General features: G+C 38.2%; 1 protein-coding gene across 2 annotated transcripts; it reads left to right on the forward strand.

Annotated features, from left to right (window-relative positions):
• Positions 1–14,769: 14,769 nt before the first annotated feature.
• On the forward strand, positions 14,770–22,748 carry LOC134474610 (endogenous retrovirus group K member 13-1 Env polyprotein-like). 2 transcript variants are annotated; one of them, XM_063243124.1, is made up of 2 exons: positions 14,770–15,375; positions 20,224–22,748. In XM_063243124.1, exon 2 carries the CDS (start codon positions 20,248–20,250, stop codon positions 22,330–22,332), a length of 2,085 nt encoding a protein of 694 aa, XP_063099194.1. In that variant the 5' UTR covers positions 14,770–15,375; positions 20,224–20,247; the 3' UTR covers positions 22,333–22,748. The 2 variants fall into 2 exon arrangements, with proteins under 2 accessions (XP_063099194.1, XP_063099193.1); XM_063243123.1 differs by having other exon boundaries at positions 20,245–22,748.
• The last annotated feature ends 1,133 nt before the right edge of the window (positions 22,749–23,881 follow it).

Here is a 23,881-nt window from a genome sequence, read left to right on the forward strand (position 1 = left end):
AGCAGGTGCTGTAGCTGCTGAGCGAAGTCCTCAGCCTAAAGCAGTGACTTCTGTGGTTCTCATTAACTTGAGAATGTCATCTGAAATAAGTAAACAATTTAAAGGGGTGTTTGCAGTTACTAATAGCATTTTCCTAAACCCTCACCTACCCAAAAAAGGAATGCTTAACCCTAACCCCCCTTGTATAGCAGCTAACTGCTTTGGGAATGTCTCCTCCTGGGCCACCAGTAAACTGGGTGGGCTGGAGGTTGTTCTTGACTGAATTGTACATTGAGGCAACTTCATCCTCTTTGGTCATTGTTACCAAGTGCCTGCAAGGACTGTCATACCTCAGACAAAGTGAACAAACCCAAACGCCCTGTGCCCTGATCCATGGCATTCATGACTAACTAAAGCCCAAATCCCTGGTGAGTACACCTTTTGAGAGGAGACTGAGTTTCATTCTTCTTCCCTGGCATCATTTCCTAAGCCCTGTGATGACATTTGCCTCACTTCCATCCAGCCCCTGTGCCGCAAAGGTTACTGAGGGTCTCAGCTGTCCTGACCTGGGCTGGTACATGGTTCTCCAAGCAGCAGATGTACCGTTCCCCTGCTTGCTGCTCTGACCACCTTCTGATGGGCATCATTCCCGGGCTGCAAGTCCAGGGCAGTAGCATCTCTTTGGCCCCACTTTCACACATGGCAGCAATATAACTGGGAGTGTGGCCTCCCTTACTCCCTGAGCCTGAGGGGAGTCACTTGAAATGGTATTGTGCACAGCAAGCTGAAGCACAGGATCAGTGCCAGGGAGAATGGAAAAATCCAGGCCCCTCTGTGTGGCACCATGTGGGAGCTGAGCACCATGAGGGAGGGCACAAAACAAGGTCAGAAGCAGGTTGTGTGGAAACCACAGAGGTGGGCAGCCCTTCTCTGATGTGTGGACCCTAGTGCCTGTGAGGGCATCAGGATGGGCCTCTTGCATTGAACAAGGGAGTTCCTGGCCTGCTATTTCTGGGTCAATGTGGCAGTAGACATTGGCTCTGTCTGGCAGTGAATTTGCACAACACAGATTGTGTGACTGCCCGACTTTGTCTACCCAGGTCCTTCCTTGTCCACCCGTCTTCTCTGAACCTTTCGGTGGAGCCACAAGTGGAGACACTGCATGTGTAGCTGCCCAAAATATAGCTGGTGCAGTTTGGTGCTATCAGCCAAAAGGTATGATGGGTGACAAAATGAAGTGCCAACCATTGTGTAGCTCAGGGACTTTTCTTAGCCTTCTTCTTCCAGCTTGCCTTCTCTCTTTCCCCCAGGCATCCCTCCATCCTCCTCTTATAAACACTTCTCCTCTCAAGAGCACACATCTGGGCTTGTGCTAGGCCTGGCTGGACTGGGAGTTGCTCTGCACTCCCCCAGAAGAAAGAATCCAGTATCCACTGGTATGACTGATTTATTGTCACCCACAACAAACTAGAACCAAAATGTGTTGTCCTTGATTCACAACATGGGACTGAGGCTACCAAGAATTCTATTCTTGGTTCTAAGCTCTAGAGTTCTCCTCAAGACATGGTGGTCAGAACTGGGGGATCAAAATCAATATGATAGTGGAGCAACCCAGGACCTGACCTAAGCTTTGGGTTCCTGTGTGATGCATGTGTTCCTGGATATGTGGGGAGACAAATGCAGGTGCTCCTGTCTGGCAGAATCCAGGTAGATACATTATCTTTGAAATGGCTCGTATGATATGGGCAGAATTGTATTTACTCAGGGAACAAAGGGTGGGTGCACCAGACCGTGAAGCAGGACCCTCAGATATGTGCTACACTTTTGAATAAAGGCAAATAAGTGTGCACCAGCCCAAATATGTCTGCGTGCAAATTCATGCCCCCTGGGCTCATGCATTTTGGTCCTGTCCTAAGAGCAATAGAAGGTATTATTAGGTGTGGCAGTGCGGTCAGCCTTCTAATGGCATGGCTCTGGGCCCCTCAGGAACTGGACAGCACCTGGACACGAGACAGGCGCAAGGCTCACTTGTGTACAATGTGACCTTGTCTCAGTCAGTGACCATCCTCAGGATATGGCCACCATCAATGCTTATTTTGTTTTGGTCGCCTAGTTGCGAGGCTTCCATTGTGTTCTCACCTGAATCACAGCAGAATTGATTTCCCAAGTCCAGCTGCACAGTGAGGTTGTAGGCCAGTGTGCTGGTGTGAGGCAAGCACCTGTGCCACCAGCAATAGGGCTTCTGTGTTGTGAAAAGCTGTGGATTGTGGCAAGAACCCTCTGTGTTTTGATTGCCACCACATTGTTGCTGGAGTCATGATGTACAGAGCAAGATTCCTGCCATTCAGATGTCACTTTTTACTATAACTTTCCTTCCCGTGATAAGTTACTCAGAAGCTGTGTGCAAGATAAACATATGTTCAAGGCCCTGCTAAGCGTCTCCACCCAGAGTGTCTGGTAGCAGCTCAGCCTTCAAAGCTGGGTGGGAGAGGCAGGGAGGGAGGTGGAGCAGGACAAGTGGCTTTGTCCTCCAAGACAGCAGCTACAGAGGGGCAGGGGACACCTTCAGCTGTCACTGTCACATCCACTTCTGTGCCTGTAGCCTGTGGTCAGAGAGGAGACAACAGTTTTGAACACTTTGCTAGAATCAGTGATCTGAACAGAGCTACAAAGGCAGGACATTGGAGCCATACTGAGGACTCCTCCAGAAGATTTGCCTGCTTTTCATTTTCACTTTCTGTTCCATGATTCAGTCATCACCAGATATTGGTGGTGTGGATTCACTTGTCTCCAAATAAGTGGGCTGTTTCTGAGAAGTGGGCAGTCAGCACACAGTGAGATCTCCATGTGTCTCTGTTAGGTTGTTTATACAACAAAGTATAAATGTGCATGTTCCTATGATAAAAAAGATTGGTCTCAGAAATTCCATTAGCGAGTTCTTAACTTGAGGATTGTTGATGCTTTGTTGTTGAGCCTGCATTTGCATGAAGGACCCCTTGCCTGATGCAATATACACTTCTTTGCAGTGTATATTGATTACACTGATGATAGGCACATGGTTTGTTTATTAATGAGAATGCATATTAGATCCTATGTGGTGTATGACAGTGCACCCAATCAACTAGAGACTGTTCTCAAAATTGTTTGCATTGATCACCCAGAATTGAAAAAATGTGGAAAGGTTTACAGAGAAAATCTTTCAGATACAAAAACATACTTTAAGTCAAATATATTAGAGAACACACAAATAAAATAATAGATGAACATAGGAAAACAATGAAAAACAACGGCTGCCCAACATAGCAAAGAAATGGAATATATGAAAGAGATCCAAACAAGAGTTCAACAAGTTCAATGCTATGTGAAAGATATAAAACCTATAAGAGAATAAAATTATATGCACAGACTGAACAAAAGTTAGGTTTAGAATTTCAGATCTTGAAGACGAAATTGTAGCTAGTTGTCATGAAAACAATGCTATCTTAAAAGTAGCAAGGGACTATGAGAGATCAATCCAACAGGTACAAAATGCATCAAATAAGAATTGCATGAGATTGATTGGGGTCAATGAGAAAGCCAGAGACAACACAAATACCATAAAAATATTTCACAAAATAATGGAATAAAACTTCCCAAGCATGATTAAAGAACTTGCCATACAAATAAGTGAAGCATACAGAACTCCAAACAGACATTACCCAAATAAAACTACACCAAGATATATAATATTCAAGATTCCAGAAATACAGCACAAGATCATAGTATAAAGTGCTGTTAAGGAAAAGTCACAAGTCACTTATAATTGAAAGCACATCATATTCCTAGCAGTCTTTGTTGTAGCTTGGCATAACTGACATCATCTTGAGCCCTGCTTTAACTGGTGCCCTATATTTAACCCAAGATAATGGAAAATGACTCAGAGTACAAGTCCTGTGAGACAAGCAGAATGATCTGCATCACCTGGAGAAAAATTACCCTGCTCAACAAATGAAACATGATACAGGTGTCAACTAAAAATTAATGTAAGATTCTAGGTCAATTGTTTCCGTTAGGATGTCACTTTGTGGTTCTCTGTTTAAAAGCTTTGTAAGTCTCCAGTTCAGCCACTTGTTTGGACTCTGAAATTGGCAGGTAATCTATATGAGTGGTCCTGAACTCTATTAATCAAATTCCAAATTTATCAATTTGTATGCTTTGATTCCTTTATTTTGTTCATGAACCTACCTCAGTCTTCTCAACACAAATATCCAAGTAAAGAAGAAAGCTGTAGTTGAAACAGAAGAACAAGTCCTGAAGTTGGACAGAAGTACAAGTCCTGAAAGGAAAGAACATCCAATCCAGATTGATGTATCCTGCAAAACTTTCAAAATTAATGGGAACACAAGATACTTCCATGACAAAGAAAAACTGAAGGGATATATGACTGCAAAACTGACCGTAGAAAAAGTAATGAAAGTTATACAAGAGAGAGGTAAAAAATGGCAACAATTCCAAGAAAAACACAGAAACAACCAGGCAGCACAAGTAATTCAACAGAGGAGAAAAGCAGAGAATCAACAGCAGAACAATATTACCACAAAGACAAACCAATACATATCATTTTTAATGGTCACACCTCATCGACCAAAAGAAATAGATGGTGAAATGTATCAAGAATCAAGATACAAAAATATGCTGTATACAGAAAAAAATATTTAATTCAAAAAGAAATTCAGAGACTGAAAGTCAAAGGACAGAAAACAATCTTCCATGCAACAGAGGCCCAGAAGAAAGCATGAGTAGATATTCTCTTTGGAGACAATATGAACTTCAAACTAAGAATGACCAAAAAGATAAAGAGCCTCACTGCATACATGTTAATGGAAAGTGTTTAAAAGGATAATATAACAATCATAAATATGTGTGCATCTAATACAAGAGCACACAACAATATAACGCAATTGTTAAAGGACATGAAAATAATGCAAACAAAAAATAACACAATTGACCCAAGAGACTTCAATATCCCACTATCACAAATGCATGAACTAGACTAATAATCAGCAAAGAAATAAGAAAGTAGAACTGAATCTGTGAACAAATGAACTGAATAGATGTGTACCAAATATATGACCCAACATATTCAGAATAAACATTCTTCTCAGCTCTGCATGGGATGTTCTCTAAAACATGCAATATAAAGTAGTCCACAGAACGTGCTGAAGTAAATGCAAAGAACCTGAAGTAACCCCATGCATGACCATAATGCAATACAATTGGGAAATAATTGTAAAATAAGTTACAAAATCTTCATAAATATATGGAAATTAAGTAACACTCTGCCAAACAATCAATAGGACATAGGTGAAATAAAGTAAGAAACCTGAAAGTATCTACAACACAACAAAAATATAGTTGCAACTTTGGTTCTCATGGGATTCAATGAAAGCAGTTCAAAGTGGAAAATTAATAGTATTCAAATTTCACTTCAGGGAATAGAAAGAGCATAAATAAAGATATACTGTTGCACCTCACACTTCCAGAAAAAAAAAAATGGCATGAAAACCCCAAAGCCAATAAAAGGGAGGAAACTAAAGAGATCGGAGAAGAAAGTAATGCAGTGTAGAACATAAAAACAATAAAAAGATTTAATGAATCAAAGAGTTGGTTCATTGAAAGAATAAATAAAATTGATAAATCTTTAGCCAACCACATCAAAAGAAGAAAAGAACCACTCAAAACCATTCATTGAGGAATGAAAACAGTAAGATAACTACAGATCTTGTGAAAATTAAGATCATCAGTATCTACTTCAAAAACTCATGCTTCCCTATGTTGCATAACATAGAAATGAATCAATTCCTAGATTCACATGAATTGCCAAAGCTGACTCAAGAAGATATAAAAATTCTACATAATGCAGTATCTGTCAATGAGACTGAAGATCTAATTAAACTTTATTGGGTACTGGCTGGGTGGTGCATGCCTGTAACCCCAGAACTTGGGTGGCTGAGGTAGAAGGATTGTTGTGAGTTTGAAACTAACCAGGGCTACAATGTGAGCTCAAGGCCACTCCAGTGCATAGTAAGACCCTCTGCAAAATACATTAAAATGAAGCAAATAATCACAACAAAAAGGCAACTGACCAATGTATAGAAGTCCAAGTCTTCAGGGATTTACTGCTGAATTTTATAAGAAATGTATAGAAAATTGAAGGCCCCTACTCTTTAATGAAACTGAAAGAGAAGCAGTTCTCCCTATCTCTTTCCTGGAGGCCAGCATTACACTGATACTAATACCAGAGAAAAACACAATCAGAAAAAGAGAACTACAGGGAAGTTTTCCTAATGAACATAGTTGCAAAAATCCTTAATAAGATACTAGCAAAGTGAATGTAGCAAATCATCAAGAAGATTTTAAAACCTGACAACTTGGATTCATCCCAGGAAGGCAGGGATGTTTCAGTACATGCAAATCAACAAATTTAAATGTTATATCAACACAGGCAAAAACAAAAGTCATATGGTCATCATCTCAATAAACGCATGATAAGCTTTTGATAAAATCAAGCACTGATTTGTAATAAAATCCTGCAGTATGTAACAATAGAGAGCCTTTACCTCAATCTGATAAAACAAGCAAGGACAAAAATACACCCAGAATCATACTAAATGATGAAAAACTAAAAACTTTCACACTATAATTAAGGACAAGAAAAGGATGATTACTATCACCACTCTTATTCAATATAGCTCTGGAAACATTAGGCAGAACAATTAGAGATAAGGGACAAATAAGAATAATCATATAACAGAAAGTAGGTAAACTATCATTATTCACAGATGACATGATATTCTATGTAGACGATGTCAATTACTCCACCAAAAGACTTCTAGACTTAACCAAAATCAATAATGTAGCTGGAGACAACGTTGCAAATCAAAAATCAAGAGCATTCCAGTACACAATAAACACACTAAAAGAAAAGTTACAGAAATCACACCCTTAACAATACCCTCCAAGAAAATGAAATACTTGGAATGAACCTAACAAAGAAAGTCAAGGACTTACATATTGAAAATTATAGTACTTTGTAAAAGAATACTGAAGAGATTATCAGAAAATGGAAAGTTATCCCTTGACCAAACTTTTCATTGTGTTTTCACTGTGTTAGTGATTTCTTTTGATGCACAAATATTTTTAATAAGATGGAGTCCCAGTGATTGATTCTTTGAGGTTGATTCTTCATGTTTTGTGTTTTATTCATGAAGCCTCATTAGTGTTTCTGTTGAAATATTTAGATCTCCAAGCTAGTTTGACTTTAATCTACTTCATGGTGATAGGCATGGACCCAGTTTAAGTCTTCAGGATGGGGAAAGTCATTTTCTTCAGCATTATTGAAGAGGCTATCTCTCTTCCAGTGAACATATTTGGCTCCTTTATCAAAGACAAGGTAGCAGAGTGTGTTTGTCATTGTGTCTCTATCTCCAGTCTGTTTGATAGATTATTGGGTCTCTTTTTCTGCCAGGACTCTGGTGATTTTGTGACAGTAGCTTTGTAGTATTATAGTAAGTGAAGAACTGTGATGCCTTCTGACTTGCCTCTGTTGCCCAGGAATGTCTTTGGTATTCTAGATCTTTTCTGTTTCCAAATGAATTTTGGAAAAGTTTTCTCTATATTTGTGAGCTATACTAATAGCATTTGGATGGGCATTGCATTAAATCTGTATAAGACTTTGCAATATGATATTTTTTGAGTTTTCCATATCCTTAAACAGAGTCTTACTGGTTGTTATACTCACCTGATGTATCCTAAAAGGTGTGATCCTAAGAGTTTCAAACTATTGAGTTCTTCTCAAGGATATCAGCAATAATAGATACATTTTTTTCCTATTTGTTTGAGACAGGGTTTCCCTATGGAGTTCAGGCTGACTGTGGACTCACATCTTAGTCCAGTAAATTCACACTGATAATCCTACCTCAGCGTTCCAAGTCCTGGGATTACAGGTGTACACCTGATACCTGAAAGAATTCCTCGTGTTATTTGAAAGTTGAAGAAACAGTCATGAGATACACATGTATTCATTAACTGTCATTTCCTTAAAGGAAAAGTGTTCAAATTAACACATAATACCATTGGAGTGTAGGGAATCAGAAGATGTGTTTCTATCTCTTATGGTCTGAGGATAACAGACTACACTACTGCAAAAATGGGAGACATCACATCTAGGAATATGTGTCAAATTTGAGCACCAGTATTATGAATTAAGAGAGTATTTATGGAAGATGCGCGAAAAGACCAGTGGAAAATAATGAGAGACCTGGTGAATTTAGCCTTTCATGACTCTAGATCAGGCTTTATTATAATGATGAACATCACAAATATTGAAATACTCAAATATTATGCATTTTTATCAAGAAAATATTAAGGCTTGGCACTGTATCCTAGCTGTGTTGTAGCTTGGCATAAATCATACAATCTTGAGCCCTACATTTAACTAGTGCCTTGTATTTGAGCCAGGAAAATGGAAAATGACTCAGCATATAAGTACAATGATTAAAGCAAAATGAGCTGTACCCAAAGAAAAAAAATTTAACCTGCTCAACAAAAACAACAACAAAAACAGGATACAGGTGTCAACAAAAAATTAACATAAGATTCTAGCTACATTGTTTCCAATAGGATGTTCTTTGTGATTCTTTTAAAAACTCTTAACATTCCTGTCCAGGATCACTTGTTTAGATTTTGAAATGGGGGAGGTTTTGAAATGGGAGAAGTGGTTCTGAGAGCAGCTATTTAAATTCCAAATTTATCATTTATCTGTGTGGATTCCTATATTGTTGTTCACAAACTGGTTTGAAGCTCCAGAAAGGTTTACTGACACAAGCAAGAACCTAGATTAAATACAGTGTCACCTTAATGAAAGAATATTAGTGAAAAGGAGGGAAGAAAAAAGACAAACGCCATGTGTTATGATACCCACCTCTTATAAGGCATTAAAGAGGCTGAAACAGGAGCATGGCCATGTATTCAAGGACAGACTACCCTAGATAGTGAGTGCAAGGTGAGCCAGAACTGCAAAGTGGGACTATGTCTTTAAAAACAAAAACAAAAATGAAAAAATATAAAAACCAAGGAACAGAGAAAGACTATTAAAAGAAAACAAAAATATTAGAGCTGAATGAAAGTTGACTTAAGTAAAATGAAAATTATGGAATGATGTTGCAGAGGAAAGCTGGTCCTGAAGTGTTACCCAGGAGGCAGTGAAAAATACAGTTATGAATGGGACCTTTTGTGCTACATCACAATAGTGACCTCCTTCATCCAATATATCTGGAGTCTACTAGACAGGAGGTCCAAAAGTTCATGGAAATGTCAAACTCACAGCAAATAAGCAGCTTGAAATCAAGGCTTTGAATCATGGGCTTTAGCAGATGTTTGATATTCAAGTTGAAATAGGAGAAATATAATCCTACCTGGTTTGATGGCAAATTCAGCAAGTTGGTTGGCTCTCAGCATTGAAGAATGAAGTCACAAATCAAAAGAAGTTCAAAAAGTTTCTTGGAAAAAAAAGACAGAATAGCCCTGCCTTTGCAGGAGTGGTCTTCAGTGTTTAGCCCACAGATCTATTGTCAGGGGTCATTTATACAGCAAAGTCAGAATGTGAGTACAGTGTGCGTTTCAAACCACAAACTACCTATAAGTGTATAGCTGCTTAACTAATATTATTCAGAAGGGCAGCAAGTCACCCAGAAAAGGTATGCAGAAAGAGCCAAGGAATATCGTGGGAACAATAGCCCAGGTGTTCTGTTCATTGAGTATGGTAATAGATGCCTACCTGGACTTGTTGGGGAAGGTGGTGGTAACTGTAGTGCATTTCAAGCTATTGTTTTTCTCTTTAAGAGGCATGTAGACCTGGTCACTGCATCTTCACCTTCAGGTCTGGCTTTCTTCAGTTGTGCAACTAGCAGAGATTGTTGTATTTAGTTTTTTACATTGATTACTTTGAGGTTCCATTTCCTCTCTTAATGTATATTAATTTCTTTCTACCTTGGCCACCTGTAGTAAAATCACAATACTATTTGAATGGATAAAACAATATTTATACATTTAAAAAAATATCATTTAATAGGGGCCTGGGTTTTAGCTCAGCAGGCAAAAGTACCTGCCTGGCAAGAGCCAGGTTGTGAGTTTGATCCCCAGTACCTAAAAAAAAAAAAAAAAAAAAAAAAAAAAAAAAAAAAAAGAAAAGATTTAAAACGGAAGGAAAGAAAATAACTTCATTTGTGAACTTCATTTGTGAACAAAATTTTCAAATCTGAATCTGTCAATGGCAAATTAAAGAGTGGTAATAGTCATATTTAGAATCTAAGGTTGTTCAGGCTGGGGATTGAGCTCAGTGGTACAAGGACCAGCCAGGCAAGCACAAGGTCATGAGTTCAATCCCTGGTACAAAAAATAAAATTTCTGCAGTTGTCAAGCATGTAGTACTATGAGCACAATTATTGAAATTGACAGTTGATCATTCAGTGGCTCAATTTTTCTTTTGTGTTCTACAAAATATGTACAGATAACATAGTAAATACGGTGAATGATATACTGTCCCTATACTCTGGGTATTTGCTGAGAGTTGTTTTTAGTTTTTATTTTTTCACATACGTGAAACCTGAAAATATTTGGTGATGCTAGATAGAGAAACTGTGATAATTATTTTTTCATTTTAATCATATATTTCACTATATCCATTAAGTACATTTTATTTGCTACAATTATGCTAAGAGAAGTTGATAAACGGTACTTAATGTTATGGGCAGCTGAGTTAGTTAGAAATATAAGCAGTCATATCCGTTAGACGGATATAACACCAATGTGTTTAGGGGTGTTAAATAGCTGACTATATTAATGTTTTTGGATCATTGAACACAGCTGTTTGCAGTCTCCCTGTTTGAATGTCCACTTTGTATTCTTTGATACTGTGATTTCAGCAACTATTTTCAACATGATAATATGTAATCTATTAACAGGTGATTTCTTACTGTTATGTTTTTTTTTTGTAGTTCTGTATTACGTGTACCCTTACACCGCTTTGTTTTGTTTTGTGTTTTTCTCTTTTTCCTCTTAAATAAAATTATATATATATATATATATATATATATATATATATATATATATAAGCAGTCAGACAGTGATATAGGGGAATGCAACTCCTGACCTACTATGTTGGGTATGAGTTTAGGTTCTCTAAAATTGAAGAATGAATAATTAGGAACAATGGAGGTAAGAGCAGAATATATTTTTTGAGAGAAATAAATTGACAGGATTTTGCTCTAGATGGGACGTTTCAGCACTGGGAGGTGAGACCAGGGGACATTTACCTTGAGGTCACTTTCCCCTCTTCTTGGCAACTTACCTGTGGCATGAAAAGACTCCCAATCAGCTACTTGCACATCAGCAATGCCACCTTTAAGCACCACCCCAATAGAAAATTATATGTATGCCCCTACATGACATTTTTACTGTGTATTCTCTCTTTTACCACGCCAAAAATCCTATCATTTGGTTCCCTTACCACTAAGGCAAATTGAGTGTCTCCTGGAAATCCCTCCCATTTTGAGTCCCTTTGCTTTAAAACTACCAGTTTCTTCCTCCTGGATGGGTTACTTGCCACTGCTAATATGCATGCAACAGCAACCTTACTCACTGAACATGGGTGAGATACCTTCTGGTTTTGTTTGTTTGTTTGCTTGTTTGTTTGTTTCTGTTCTTTAGCAAGGTTGTGACAGAAAACACATCCTACCATCCCCAAACAGGGTTACTAGTTTCCACACTCCTTAGGCCACACAGCTGGAGGTAACATGGAGATTTTTATGTGCTGGGACCCCGCCCTGCTCTCTTTGGTTACCTGCCAAGAAGAATGGGTGTTGGGACTCTGCCTAACACACTTGCAAAATAATTATGATCTCTTATGTTGTGTGTGACCAAGCACAGCTTCCACGTTCCTTGGAGGAGCAACAGCTCTTAGTTCCTGAGGTGAAATTGTTCTCTCACCTCCCTTATAATTCGGTCATGGGGGCCACTTCCTGTCCTCCAGAAAACACACCTCTTCGTGCCTGGTTCATAACCTTGGTGCTTTTGGCCTCTAAAAGGCTACAACAACCAAAAGGCTGGTCTTTCATTTATGCTTTTGTCAAAATGGTGAAAAGTTGGCAAAAACCCTTTATTTTTAGGCCTTCTTCACTTTAAGGGCGTGGTTTTCTCTCACTCTGTCTTCTGTGAAGGCCCAAGTACTCCTGGCTCGCTCTGCTCCACCAGGATCTCCCCTTCCACAAATTTATGATGTGGCTCCTGTCTTTACAGCTTCTTCCCATATCTCTCTTACCAAATCCCGCTGCTTTCTCAGCCAAAGGATTCTATAATCCCTGCATCATCCTCTCCTCCTCCATCACTCCCCAGGGTCTCCAATCCTCCCCCTTGGGTCTCTCATCCTTCCCCTAGGGTCTCTCATCCTTCCCCTAGCATTTCTCACCAGTCTCTGACTTCTCAATCCCCCTGCTCTAGTTGTCTTTCCCATCTGAGGGTTCTTTTTCTCCTTCCCCTGCATCGCCATTTTCTCTGCCTGCCCAGCATACTCAGTCTCAGGCATTGCAGCCTTGTGGCAGGCCACACAGTTGCCAGCAGCCATATTGATTACACACATGAACCTGCTGGGCTCATCTCTACTGCTGCTTTGGGAACAGGCTGGACCTAAAAGATTAACTAATAGTTGTGTTCCTTCTTTTTAACTTTCTGAGCTACCTCAGGTTAACCATCAATTAGGTTCCTTTTCTGGTATACTTATTTCAAGAGATCTCTATTATTGATCTATAAGAAGGTTCACTATACTCTATTTATTACAGTATGAGTTGGCAAAATATATTTGAGTGCATTCTAATTTTATAAGATGATTGCCAGTTTATATATCTGTTGTCCATTTGTCCAATTGTCTGCTCTGTTAGCAGCTTTTTCTTTTTACTTAAGCTCAAAAACTTTTTCCCTCAACACTTATATTTTCAGATCATGTAATAAAGGTTTATTTGGGTAACAGATTTAAAAGACATGCTTCCACCTAAGTTGCCAGCTGGTCAAAATGATGCTAATATTGGTTAAACAAAATCCCTTGGGGTGAGGCAACATTAGACAGCACTCCAATTGATAAAAAACAAAGTGGCCACCTGGTAACTTTTTTAAAAATTTATTTTAATTTTAAAGAGATTAAAATAAAAGAGGACTTAACATATGAGATTGGAGCACAACTGTTTAAGCAACACCGTATCTCAACACAATACAACCTGACATATCAGTAGCTAACTTAGTGTCTCTTTCCTTGAAGTAGTTGAGTATATTTTCATATACAATAGTATCAAACATAACAAAATATTATAATACCATTAAAGAGCATGAAAGTATTACAGATTATTTGGAATGAAATAACACAAAATGAACAATGGTTACTATGTTATCGCATTGTCCATAAAATATTTGTTTATACTATCACACATAATACAATCCAATAAGATACAACAAGATAGAACCAAGGAAACAGAAGACTAAAAGCATGTTAGCAATTCAAAACAAGATTATATTAAATCAGCACTAGCTATTATAATGTCTTCTTTTCTTCAAAATAGCTGTTCAAATAATCATAGATAATAAAATCAAACAACCCACGATGAAACCATTCTGTGTAATGAATGGGAATATTATAAGGCACCAAAGCAATGTAATGGGGAAGCAGGATTACCAAAAACTCTTATGTACTCTTACCATTTCTCACACTAGGGAGACTATATGGTATTTACACATGAACAACCAGGTACTTTAAGCAGGTCAGGTTCACTGATGGGAGGTCCAAATAAACTCTTTAGTCTCATGGGGAAAAGTTCAAGTAAAGTTCATATTACTAAGACAATTCATTGTTGTTGATCTGATGATATTTTCATGCTTTCAAATATAAAATTGTGATTGTTTATGATGACAAATGTTTTCTTTCATATCTAGATGTCTTATGCCTTTTTCTTGTGTTCCAGCCTGGTGATTTAAATCAGGCCAATACAAGGTCACCAGTTAAATAATAATTTTTTAAAAAATTTATGTAATGTAATAGTGAGCAGTCCAAAATATGTCACAAATTTTTTCAGTGCTCAAATGTTAAAACACACATGGTTAATAGAAAATAACACTTCCATTTAATGTTCTTTATTAAGTTTACTGCTTGTCCTGTACTGTATGGTATTAATCTTCTCAATGTTTAAAAACTACAGTTAAGAGATAATTATAAATTCCCTTTGGATTCCTTGTGCTATGATCCACCAGATATTTTCTAGAAAAAAAAAGTAATATGATGCAAGGTGCAACAGAATAATGAGACCAGGAGTGGGGCAGAGACAGGGGCAGCAGCCAGGTCAGAGCCAGTCCAAGCCTGTCTGTCAGCACAGGCTCAGCCCTTAGGATAGGGATGCATTTGCTTGATGTTTTGTCTTGAGGCCTGACCCACCACAGGAGGTATCCATCTCCCCCATGGTTGCAAGTTATCTGGGCTTTTGCACTGGCAATTTCTAGGACCTAGTCCTGTCTCACTGCCTATATATTTCTAACTAACTCAGCTGCCTGTAACAACAGGGCTGGGACTTCAAAGAAGCAAGAGGATAAATTCAGATTGCTTGTAGCCTTGGAAGAGACAATCACCTCCTGCTCTGGGCCAAATCTCAAGACAAATGCCAACAGAAATACAATCAATTGCTAAGAACCAATAGTCCAAATAGTTCTGTGTGGGGGATGAGGTGTCACTTTGTAGGCCCAACCCCCTCTAACCTGCAATTTACAATAGCCGCCCTGGTATGCGAGAAGGAGGTAGAATAGGAATGCCTGTTCTCAGTGAGCCCCTCACCCTCTGGAATCCATACTGTGAGCTGGCTTTGTTTTGCAGAAGTCTTGAGGAAGTGGCTGGCCACCCTTTGTGACACTAACAGCAGACAAATTAACAACATTCTTGAGCTAATGAATTTCTTCCTGGGCTAGAGAAGTTATGAGAACTGGTTGTGATTATTTACTTCACTTAGATAGTTTTAGAATAAACATTGTAGTCTGTCACGTTGTAGCTTGCCACAAAGAATGCCTTTTCACTACTTAATTATCTGGGCTCTGTGAATTGATCGGGTTTACTATATATGAATCCTAAAATAAAGATTGTGCGTGCAGTGCAGTGTAACGCGGTGCAGACAGCAAAGGTGTCTCTCCTGTCTTTCTTTTCCAAGCGCTGTACCCCCCGTGTCCCGACAAGGCGTGCGTGTGTGTTTACCTTGCCCGGAGTTCAGAGTGCCCTAGACACTCACGACAAGTGGCGCCCGAATTCAGGGACTCCGAAGGTCGCTTAGGAAGGTAAGTATAATTTTATTACGGGGAAATGGGACAATCTGCTTCTTCTCCTTTCTTAAAAATTCTTAAACATTTATTATCTATATATGGCATATCGCTCAGGTCAGCTGACTTGGATATGTGTATTGATACAATTAAAGAATATAATCCTTGGTTTCCAGATGAAGGAACTTTGGATGTAGAAGTATGGAGGAAGGCAAGGGTTAGTATAGAAAGGGCTATGCAACAGGAGGAGAAGATTCCTTTACGTTTTTGGGCTATTTGGTCGGTTGTGTACTCTTTATTAAAAGCTATGGAAGATGAACATATTGTAGAAAATCTTCAACTAGAAATTAAGCCAGTTATTCAGGAATTGCCCCTCACAGAGGAGGAGCAGAATGTAGTTCAAAATGACGCTATCGCTTTAAGTAGTGAAAAGGCGTCCAAACTAAAAGTAAAATCCACTACAGCCGACTCAGCTTTAGCTGCCGCAGCAATATCAAATTATGACAATCGCCCAATTTTACAGGCTATACAACATTTAACACAAGAGGTGAAACAACTCTCCGTTAAGCAGAATCCGCCTATAGTTCCCTCTGCACCTCCTCCATCTAACCCTAATTGGAGTAAAGCCAAGCTAGCTTTGGCTGATCTACCAAAATTAGGGGATTCTGATGAGGAAAAGCCTGCCTTTGCTTTCCCTGTAATCAGGCCACAGCCAATAGATGGAGAGGCAGTTCCCCCTAGATGGGAAGCATTTAATATGGATGATTTAGCAAAATTAAAAAAGGCTGTAACCCTTTATGGCCCTCAGGCTCATTACACTAGAGAATTAATAACATCGGTAGCAGATCACTATGGTAATCTTGCTCCTTATGATTGGAAAGCCTTGGCCAAAATTCTTTTAAAGGAGCCAGAATATTTACAGTGGCACATGTGGTTTATGGAAGGTTGTGCGGAAAAGGCAAGACAAAATGCTGACGATCGAGATCCGAATATTAGACTCCTTTCTTATCCCATGCTCTCTGGTACAGGTTTCTTTGATACTGTTGAGCATCAGGCAGGAGCTCCAAGAGAGATTCATGCTCAATTAAAAGATATTGCTTTAAAAGCTTGGGATAAAATACGGCCTAAAGGATCAGAATATGGATCTTGGGCTAAAGTTCTGCAAGGAGCCAATGAACCGTATGTTGAGTTCGTTGCAAGACTTCAAAATGTTATAGAAAAAACAGTAGTTGGACAAGACTTACAAGAGCATCTCTTAAAAATGTTAGCTTTTGAAAATGCTAATGATGAATGCAAAAGGGCTTTAATTCCAATAAAAGATACTGGAACGATTGACAATTTTATAAAACAATGTAAAGATTTAAATTCAGAATCTAGGAAAATGCAACTGTTTGCTGAGACCATGGCAACCACGTGGACTAATTGGCAATCTAAAAAGGAACAGTCTTTAAAATGTTTTAATTGTGGTCAGATAGGACATGTAAAGAGGGCCTGTCCAAAACTTGTAGGCAATGATCAAAAAAAGAGATCTAGAGCTCCCGGCTTATGTCCAAAATGTAAGAAGGGAAATCATTGGGCTCGTGAATGCAGGAGTAAACAAGTTAATTCAGCTGAACAAAAGGGAAACGGGAGAACGGGCCCTACCCCGGGCCCCGGACAAATCAATGGGGTAAATCTACCGTATTCTCCCTACAGCCAGCCACCCAACACAGTGCCGCAGTGGACATACCAGCCTTAAAAGATGTAGAATTAAGAGGAGGACAATCTCCCGTGAGAATTCCTACAGGAATTTTTGGTCCTCTGCCTGCGGGAACTTTTGGCTTGCTCACAGGTAGATCTAGTTTAAATCAAAAAGGCATTACTGTTCACTTAGGAATTATAGATGCAGATTATACTGGAGAAATTCAGATTCTGATGTCCTCACTTACAGATTATAAATTATTAAAGGGAGAACGTATAGCTCAACTCATTTTACTGCCTTATATCCCAATAGGATCCTCTGTTGTTCAGCGAACAGGAGGGTTCGGCAGCACTAACCCTATTAATGTAATGTGGACAGCTAAATTATCTCAACAACAACCTCTTATTAATATTTTTATTGAGCATAAGAAAATTCAGGCTCTTATAGATACAGGCTCGGATATTACTATTGTTAAACCTACTGATTGGCCTTCTCATATTACTTATACTATTATTCCATGTAATATAAAAGGAGTAAGTAAAACTCCAGTAAATACAATTGGACAAGCCACAATGCATATACATATAAAAAATGAAGAGGGTCAAGTTGCTGTTATTAAACCTTATATCTTAGAGGTACCAGTTTCTATTTTAGGAAGAGATGTATTAGAACAATGGGGAGCTTATATACATTTTTAATATTTTGCATGTTTCTACAGCCTAGGGAAATGAATCCTTTAAAGCTTAATTGGAAAAATGATGACCCAATTTGGATAGATCAGTGGCCTTTGACTACTCAAAAGTTACAGGCAGCACAGGAATTGATTGATCAACAGCTTTTTCTACATCACATAGAACCATGCACATCTCCTTGGAATTCTCCAATATTTGTGATAAAAAAGAAATCAGGCAAGTGGAGACTTTTAACGGACTTACGTGCTGTAAATTCATCCTTAATTCAAATGGGAGCCCTTCAGCCCGGCATTCCTTTACCCTCAGCGCTCCCTGCTGGTTGGTTTGTATATGTTATAGATTTACAAGATTGTTTTTTTAACATCCCATTACATCCAGAAGATAGAAAACGGTTTGCTTTTTCAATTCCTCAAACAAACTATCAAAGACCTTATCAAAGATATCAATGGAGGACTTTACCCCAAGGAATGAAAAATTCCCCAACTATATGTCAAATTTATGTTGATGCAGCATTAAAACCAGTGCGTGCACGATGGCCTCAGGTTTATACGGCTCATTTCATGGATGATATTTTATTCTCATATAGTGATAGAAATGTTTTAGAAGATATTTTAAAAACTTTACCTCAATATTTTTCTCCGTTTGGACTTGTAATAGCACAGGATAAAATTCAAAAGGAAGAAGTTAGTCATTATTTGGGATATATTCTTACTAGACAAAAGGTGATTCCACAAAAAATGTCTATTAGGAGAGATAAGTTATCCACTTTAAATGATTTTCAAAAATTATTAGGGGATATTAATTGGCTTCGTCCCACACTAGGTATCCCTACCCATGCATTACAACATTTGTTTGCTACTCTACAGGGCTCTTCAGATCCATCCAGCCCTCGTTCTTTAACAGCAAAAGCAGAGCAAGAATTACAGTTTGTAGAACAACGAATTAAGGATGCATTTTTAATTAGGATTGATCCTAAATTGCCTCTAACTTTATATATTATTAATACTTTTCAATATCCCTCTGCAGTTTTAGGTCAAAATGCTATGCCAGTAGAATGGGTATTCACTAAAACTAAGCAATCTAAAAATGTTATGCCTTATATTGACATGGTTGCAGCTTTAATTATGAATGGTAGAGCTCGTTCTATAACTTTGATAGGAGAAGATATAAACAATATAGTTATCCCTTTAACTAAGGAACAATGGGAATATTTGTTGTCAATTACTGAAACCTTACAAATTGCTTTAGCAGATTTCATGGGAACTTTTTCATATCATTTTCCTAAAAGTAAATTATGGGATTTTTTTAGACGTCAACAATTTGTGGTTAATACCTTATTAGCTGTACAGCCAATTCCACAAGCTTTGACTATATTTACAGATGGATCTAAAAATAAAGCTGCATATTGGACTCAAAAATCTTACTGGGTACGTCAGACAAATTTTAACTCTGTACAACAAAATGAACTTTTTGCTATATTACAAGTGTTTTTAGATTTTCATAACCAACCTATTAACATTATAGCCGATTCAGCCTATTCTGTTGGAGTAGTGACAAATATCTATTCAGCTGTGTTATATTCTAATAAGCCTGCTTTATTGTCTTTATTTCAAAATTTACAAATACATGTTCAAAAAAGAAATCATTCTTATTTTATTACTCATTTACGTTCTCATTCTCAGTTACCCGGACCATTAGTATCAGGTAACAATGCAGTGGATTCCTTAGTTATGTTCACCACACCCGTTGAAGAACATCAATTTAATCATGCAAATGCAGGACATTTGCATCTTAAATATAAGATACCTTTTACAAAAGCTAAACAGATTGTAAAAGCTTGCCCTATTTGTAGACCATTACATTTAAGAATTATTTCCGCAGGTGTCAACCCTCGAGGAATTCAACCTAATGAGTTATGGCAAATGGATATTACACATGTACCTTCTTTTGGTCGGCTTTCTTATGTACATGTAGTTATTGATACCTATTCTTCATTTCTATGGGCTACTGCTCAACAGGGAGAATCCACTAAAAATGTTATTGTACATTTATTGGAGACTTTTGCAGTTATGGGAATTCCTTCTAAAATCAAAACAGATAATGGACCTGCTTATACTAGCAAAACATTTAAACAATTTTGCGATCTCCATAATATTATTCATATTACAGGGATTGAATATAACCCCCAGGGTCAAGCTATTGTTGAAAGAGCACATGGCACTCTTAAGTTACAAATTAAAAAATTAAAAAGGAGGAGTCAGGAGGATATTCAGATACCAATACTGTTTAAATTGCAAAACAGTCCAAAAACATTACTGCATCAAGCATTGTTTATTTTAAATTTTCTCAATTTACCACAAGGTGAAATATTAACTAGAGCTGAAAAACATTTTGAACAGCAACAACAGCCTTTTGTGATTAATGAACCTATTTGGACTAAAACAGCTCCAGAGGCTGAATGGGAGAGGGGCACATTGCTCTATAAGGGGAAAGGTTTTGGTTATATCTCCACAGAAAATGGAATTCAGCAGTGGGTCCCTGGACGATGGATCAGGATCCGCGCCTCCAGACCCTGTTCGCCAGCCCCGGAGACAACTCCCCAAGGAACCGGAACCGTGCCTTCAGAAGCGAGCGCGAAACCAGCTAGAGGCTGAGGATGCTGAGCTTGTTCCTATCGCAGCCATGGCCAGATTACAGCTAAGAAAATCCCGCCGCTCACAGCGACCAAATTTAAATCCCCTCCCTACAAGGGGACAATTAAAGAAATTGACCATAGAAGGGCAACGGCTTGTCCTTCAAGCAGGAAAGCCTTTAAACCCTGAAAACTTGTTTTTAGCTTTATGTGCCTTGCTCACTGTTGCGTCGGGGACTGAGGTACCTCCACATTCGTACTGGGCATATATTCCAAATCCCCCTTTATTAGAACCTGTAAAATGGGGAACTAGTGATATTTTACTTTATACCACACCTAGAGAAATTTTGTCAGCACCGTGGGCTGATTTAACCCCCCACAATCAAGATGATGGGACATTATTCAATTTTACTTATTATGGTAATCAAAGGCCTATTTGCATTGGGGAACCGCCTTGCATCCCTCTGGGATGGCAGTATTGGATTCAACATGGAATAAAAGCAGGCAACAAAAGAACAAGGCTTCAAGCCTTGGCTGCTCAAACCTTTAATGTTACCTGGAGAAATTTAACAGCACCTGATACAAATACATTTCCTGTATGCCCTGAATTCACTTATAAAAATATTTCTTATTATCCCATAATTTGGCAACTATGTATGGGAAAATTTGCTAAAAATATTGATGGGTATATTATTTGGGGACCATTTGGAAAATTCGTTAATGGATGTGCTGAATGGAATGAGACAAGATGTAATCTCTCTGTTGTGTATAGTCTTCCAGATCCAAAGAAAATAACTGACGGAGCTCCTATATTTCATCAGAAGACGGCTCTTTTGTGGTGGGGAGATGGTGGAATCGTTAACCCTGCTGTTGCAGCCGAAGAATACCCTCATCACCTTCAAAATCATATTTGGAAGATTCCAGCCGCTATGCAACCTGTAACCTTGTACAATGTTTCCTATTCAGGGACTAGTCGATCTGTATCTACTACTTATAATTTTACTAGGTTTAAAATGTATAATATTACTGTTTGTGCACCTCTGCCTTATGTCTTTTTAGTGGGAACTTTTAATTTTACACATTTTTCTTGTACTTGTTTAAATTGTCAATTGTTTACATGCTTAAATAGCACACTAAATTTCACTAAGCCTTATACAGTTATGCTGTTACAACAAAAAACTCATATTTGGTTGCCTGTAAATTTAACTCGACCATGGTCTCAAGACCCGGTAATTTCTGTTACTACTGAATTTTTTAAACATCTGTTAAAACGTACAAAAAGATTTATTGGAATAGTGGTTGCTGTACTGTTAAGTCTGATAACTGTAGCCTCCCTAGCAGCAGTCTCAGGAATAGCTTTACAAACCTCTTTGCAAGAAAAACATGTTGTAGAATTATGGCATGAAAATTCTCATGAACTTTGGTTAACTCAGTGGCAAATAAACGCCAGACTACAACAACAAATAGACCTCCTTAAACAAACAGTTGAATGGATGGGTAGAAAAATATTGGCTCTTCAGCATCAAGTGTTTTTAAAATGTGATTGGAATTCAACTACTTTCTGTATAACCCAACGACCTTATAATCAAACAGAACATGAATGGAAAATGATTAGAATGTATCTAAATGGAAACACCTCTGCCCAGGAGGAAATAGAATCTTTGCATAATCAAATTGACAAGGATTTTGCAAAGCAAAATGATGATGAATCCCTAGCACAATTCGCGCAATTGCTTGCTCAATCTTTGAAAGGATTAGATTCCAAAGGAATCTGGCAGAGCATAACCCACACTTTTAGTGGCATGAGACTTAGTTTAATTATAGTTCTCATTGCCATAGTTCTTGTGTATTTTTACTGCATAAGACGAAATACTATTAATAACCTGATCTTATGGAAATTGTTGTTAAAAAATAAAAAGGAAGGAAGTGTGGGGGATGAGGTGTCACTTTGTAGGCCCAACCCCCTCTAACCTGCAATTTACAATAGCCGCCCTGGTATGCGAGAAGGAGGTAGAATAGGAATGCCTGTTCTCAGTGAGCCCCTCACCCTCTGGAATCCATACTGTGAGCTGGCTTTGTTTTGCAGAAGTCTTGAGGAAGTGGCTGGCCACCCTTTGTGACACTAACAGCAGACAAATTAACAACATTCTTGAGCTAATGAATTTCTTCCTGGGCTAGAGAAGTTATGAGAACTGGTTGTGATTATTTACTTCACTTAGATAGTTTTAGAATAAACATTGTAGTCTGTCACGTTGTAGCTTGCCACAAAGAATGCCTTTTCACTACTTAATTATCTGGGCTCTGTGAATTGATCGGGTTTACTATATATGAATCCTAAAATAAAGATTGTGCGTGCAGTGCAGTGTAACGCGGTGCAGACAGCAAAGGTGTCTCTCCTGTCTTTCTTTTCCAAGCGCTGTACCCCCCGTGTCCCGACAAGGCGTGCGTGTGTGTTTACCTTGCCCGGAGTTCAGAGTGCCCTAGACACTCACGACAGTTCTGTATCACCCTGAAGAAGTCAAGACTCACCATCCTAACTCCCTACAGGAAGAGTCCCTGCTGTTAAGCAAGCCCACGTATTATGGGACATGCTCCCCAATTTGTTCCTAATTGAATCAAGTTTACCTGGGCAATTGACCCTATTGGTTAACACAGCTCTATTCTGCCTTATGCTCATCTTGCAAATTCCCATTCTTCACCTATTTTGACCCATCTAACCTCCTGTTACTACAGAGTCTTTGGCAACCCACTCAGGATCCCTTCTGTCTCTCAGACAGAAGCTTTCTTTCTCTCAATAAATATATTCCATTCTTAAACTCCATCATTCTAAACATTATTTTTCTATTTTAGAGAACACAAACTCATACCAGACATATAGTAGGTCAGGAGTTTCATTCTCCTCGATCATTAACATGAGCCAAATTAACATAAATATCTTTATGATTTGTCTGAATGCTTTTCCCTTTTCATGCAGTTTTAAGTGATCAACACAACTCACAGTGGTTGTATTCCTGGCAATGTATAAAGTTGTATATATCAGTCATTATAAATGTAAAATAATTGGTTTGAGTGTATAATTTAACAAGAACTAGATCTTGCCATGGCAGTAGGTTATCTCATATAAAAGTGAATGGTCAATTAAAATAGTTCAGAACAATTTCTTTTCTTTTTTTTTTTAGACTACTCAAGTGCAGTAGTGAGAAAGGGCAAAAGAGTAGAACAAGGAATTCAATCAGAACAATTTCTACATTACTGGCTGCTTCAACAATTATAGGATTCATGAACTGTGTATTTTTGCCTTTTTGTAGAAGGCTTCTATTATGTTATTGAAAGAAGTCTGTACATCTGTAAGACCCTGTTTATATTTTGATGATTTTTCTGCACTGAGGTTTATATGAAGATTTATTTTTATCTTAGGCTTAAACTCAGTGCATTGACACTGATGGAGTGAAGCAACAGTCCTCTACATTAATTTCAATTATATATTCATGTCATTGATCATATGAATTACTAAGGAGG

Source organism: Cavia porcellus, unplaced genomic scaffold, assembly GCF_034190915.1.
Source record: "Cavia porcellus strain 051 isolate PalLab524CR breed Dunkin Hartley unplaced genomic scaffold, mCavPor4.1 scaffold_34, whole genome shotgun sequence".
NCBI classification, from domain to species: domain Eukaryota; kingdom Metazoa; phylum Chordata; class Mammalia; order Rodentia; family Caviidae; genus Cavia; species Cavia porcellus.

What these genes read in the sequence shown, in the direction of transcription:
- LOC134474610 (XM_063243124.1), top strand. Translation starts at nt 20,248, where the DNA reads ATGGAATTCAGCAGTGGGTCCCTGGACGATGGATCAGGATCCGCGCCT.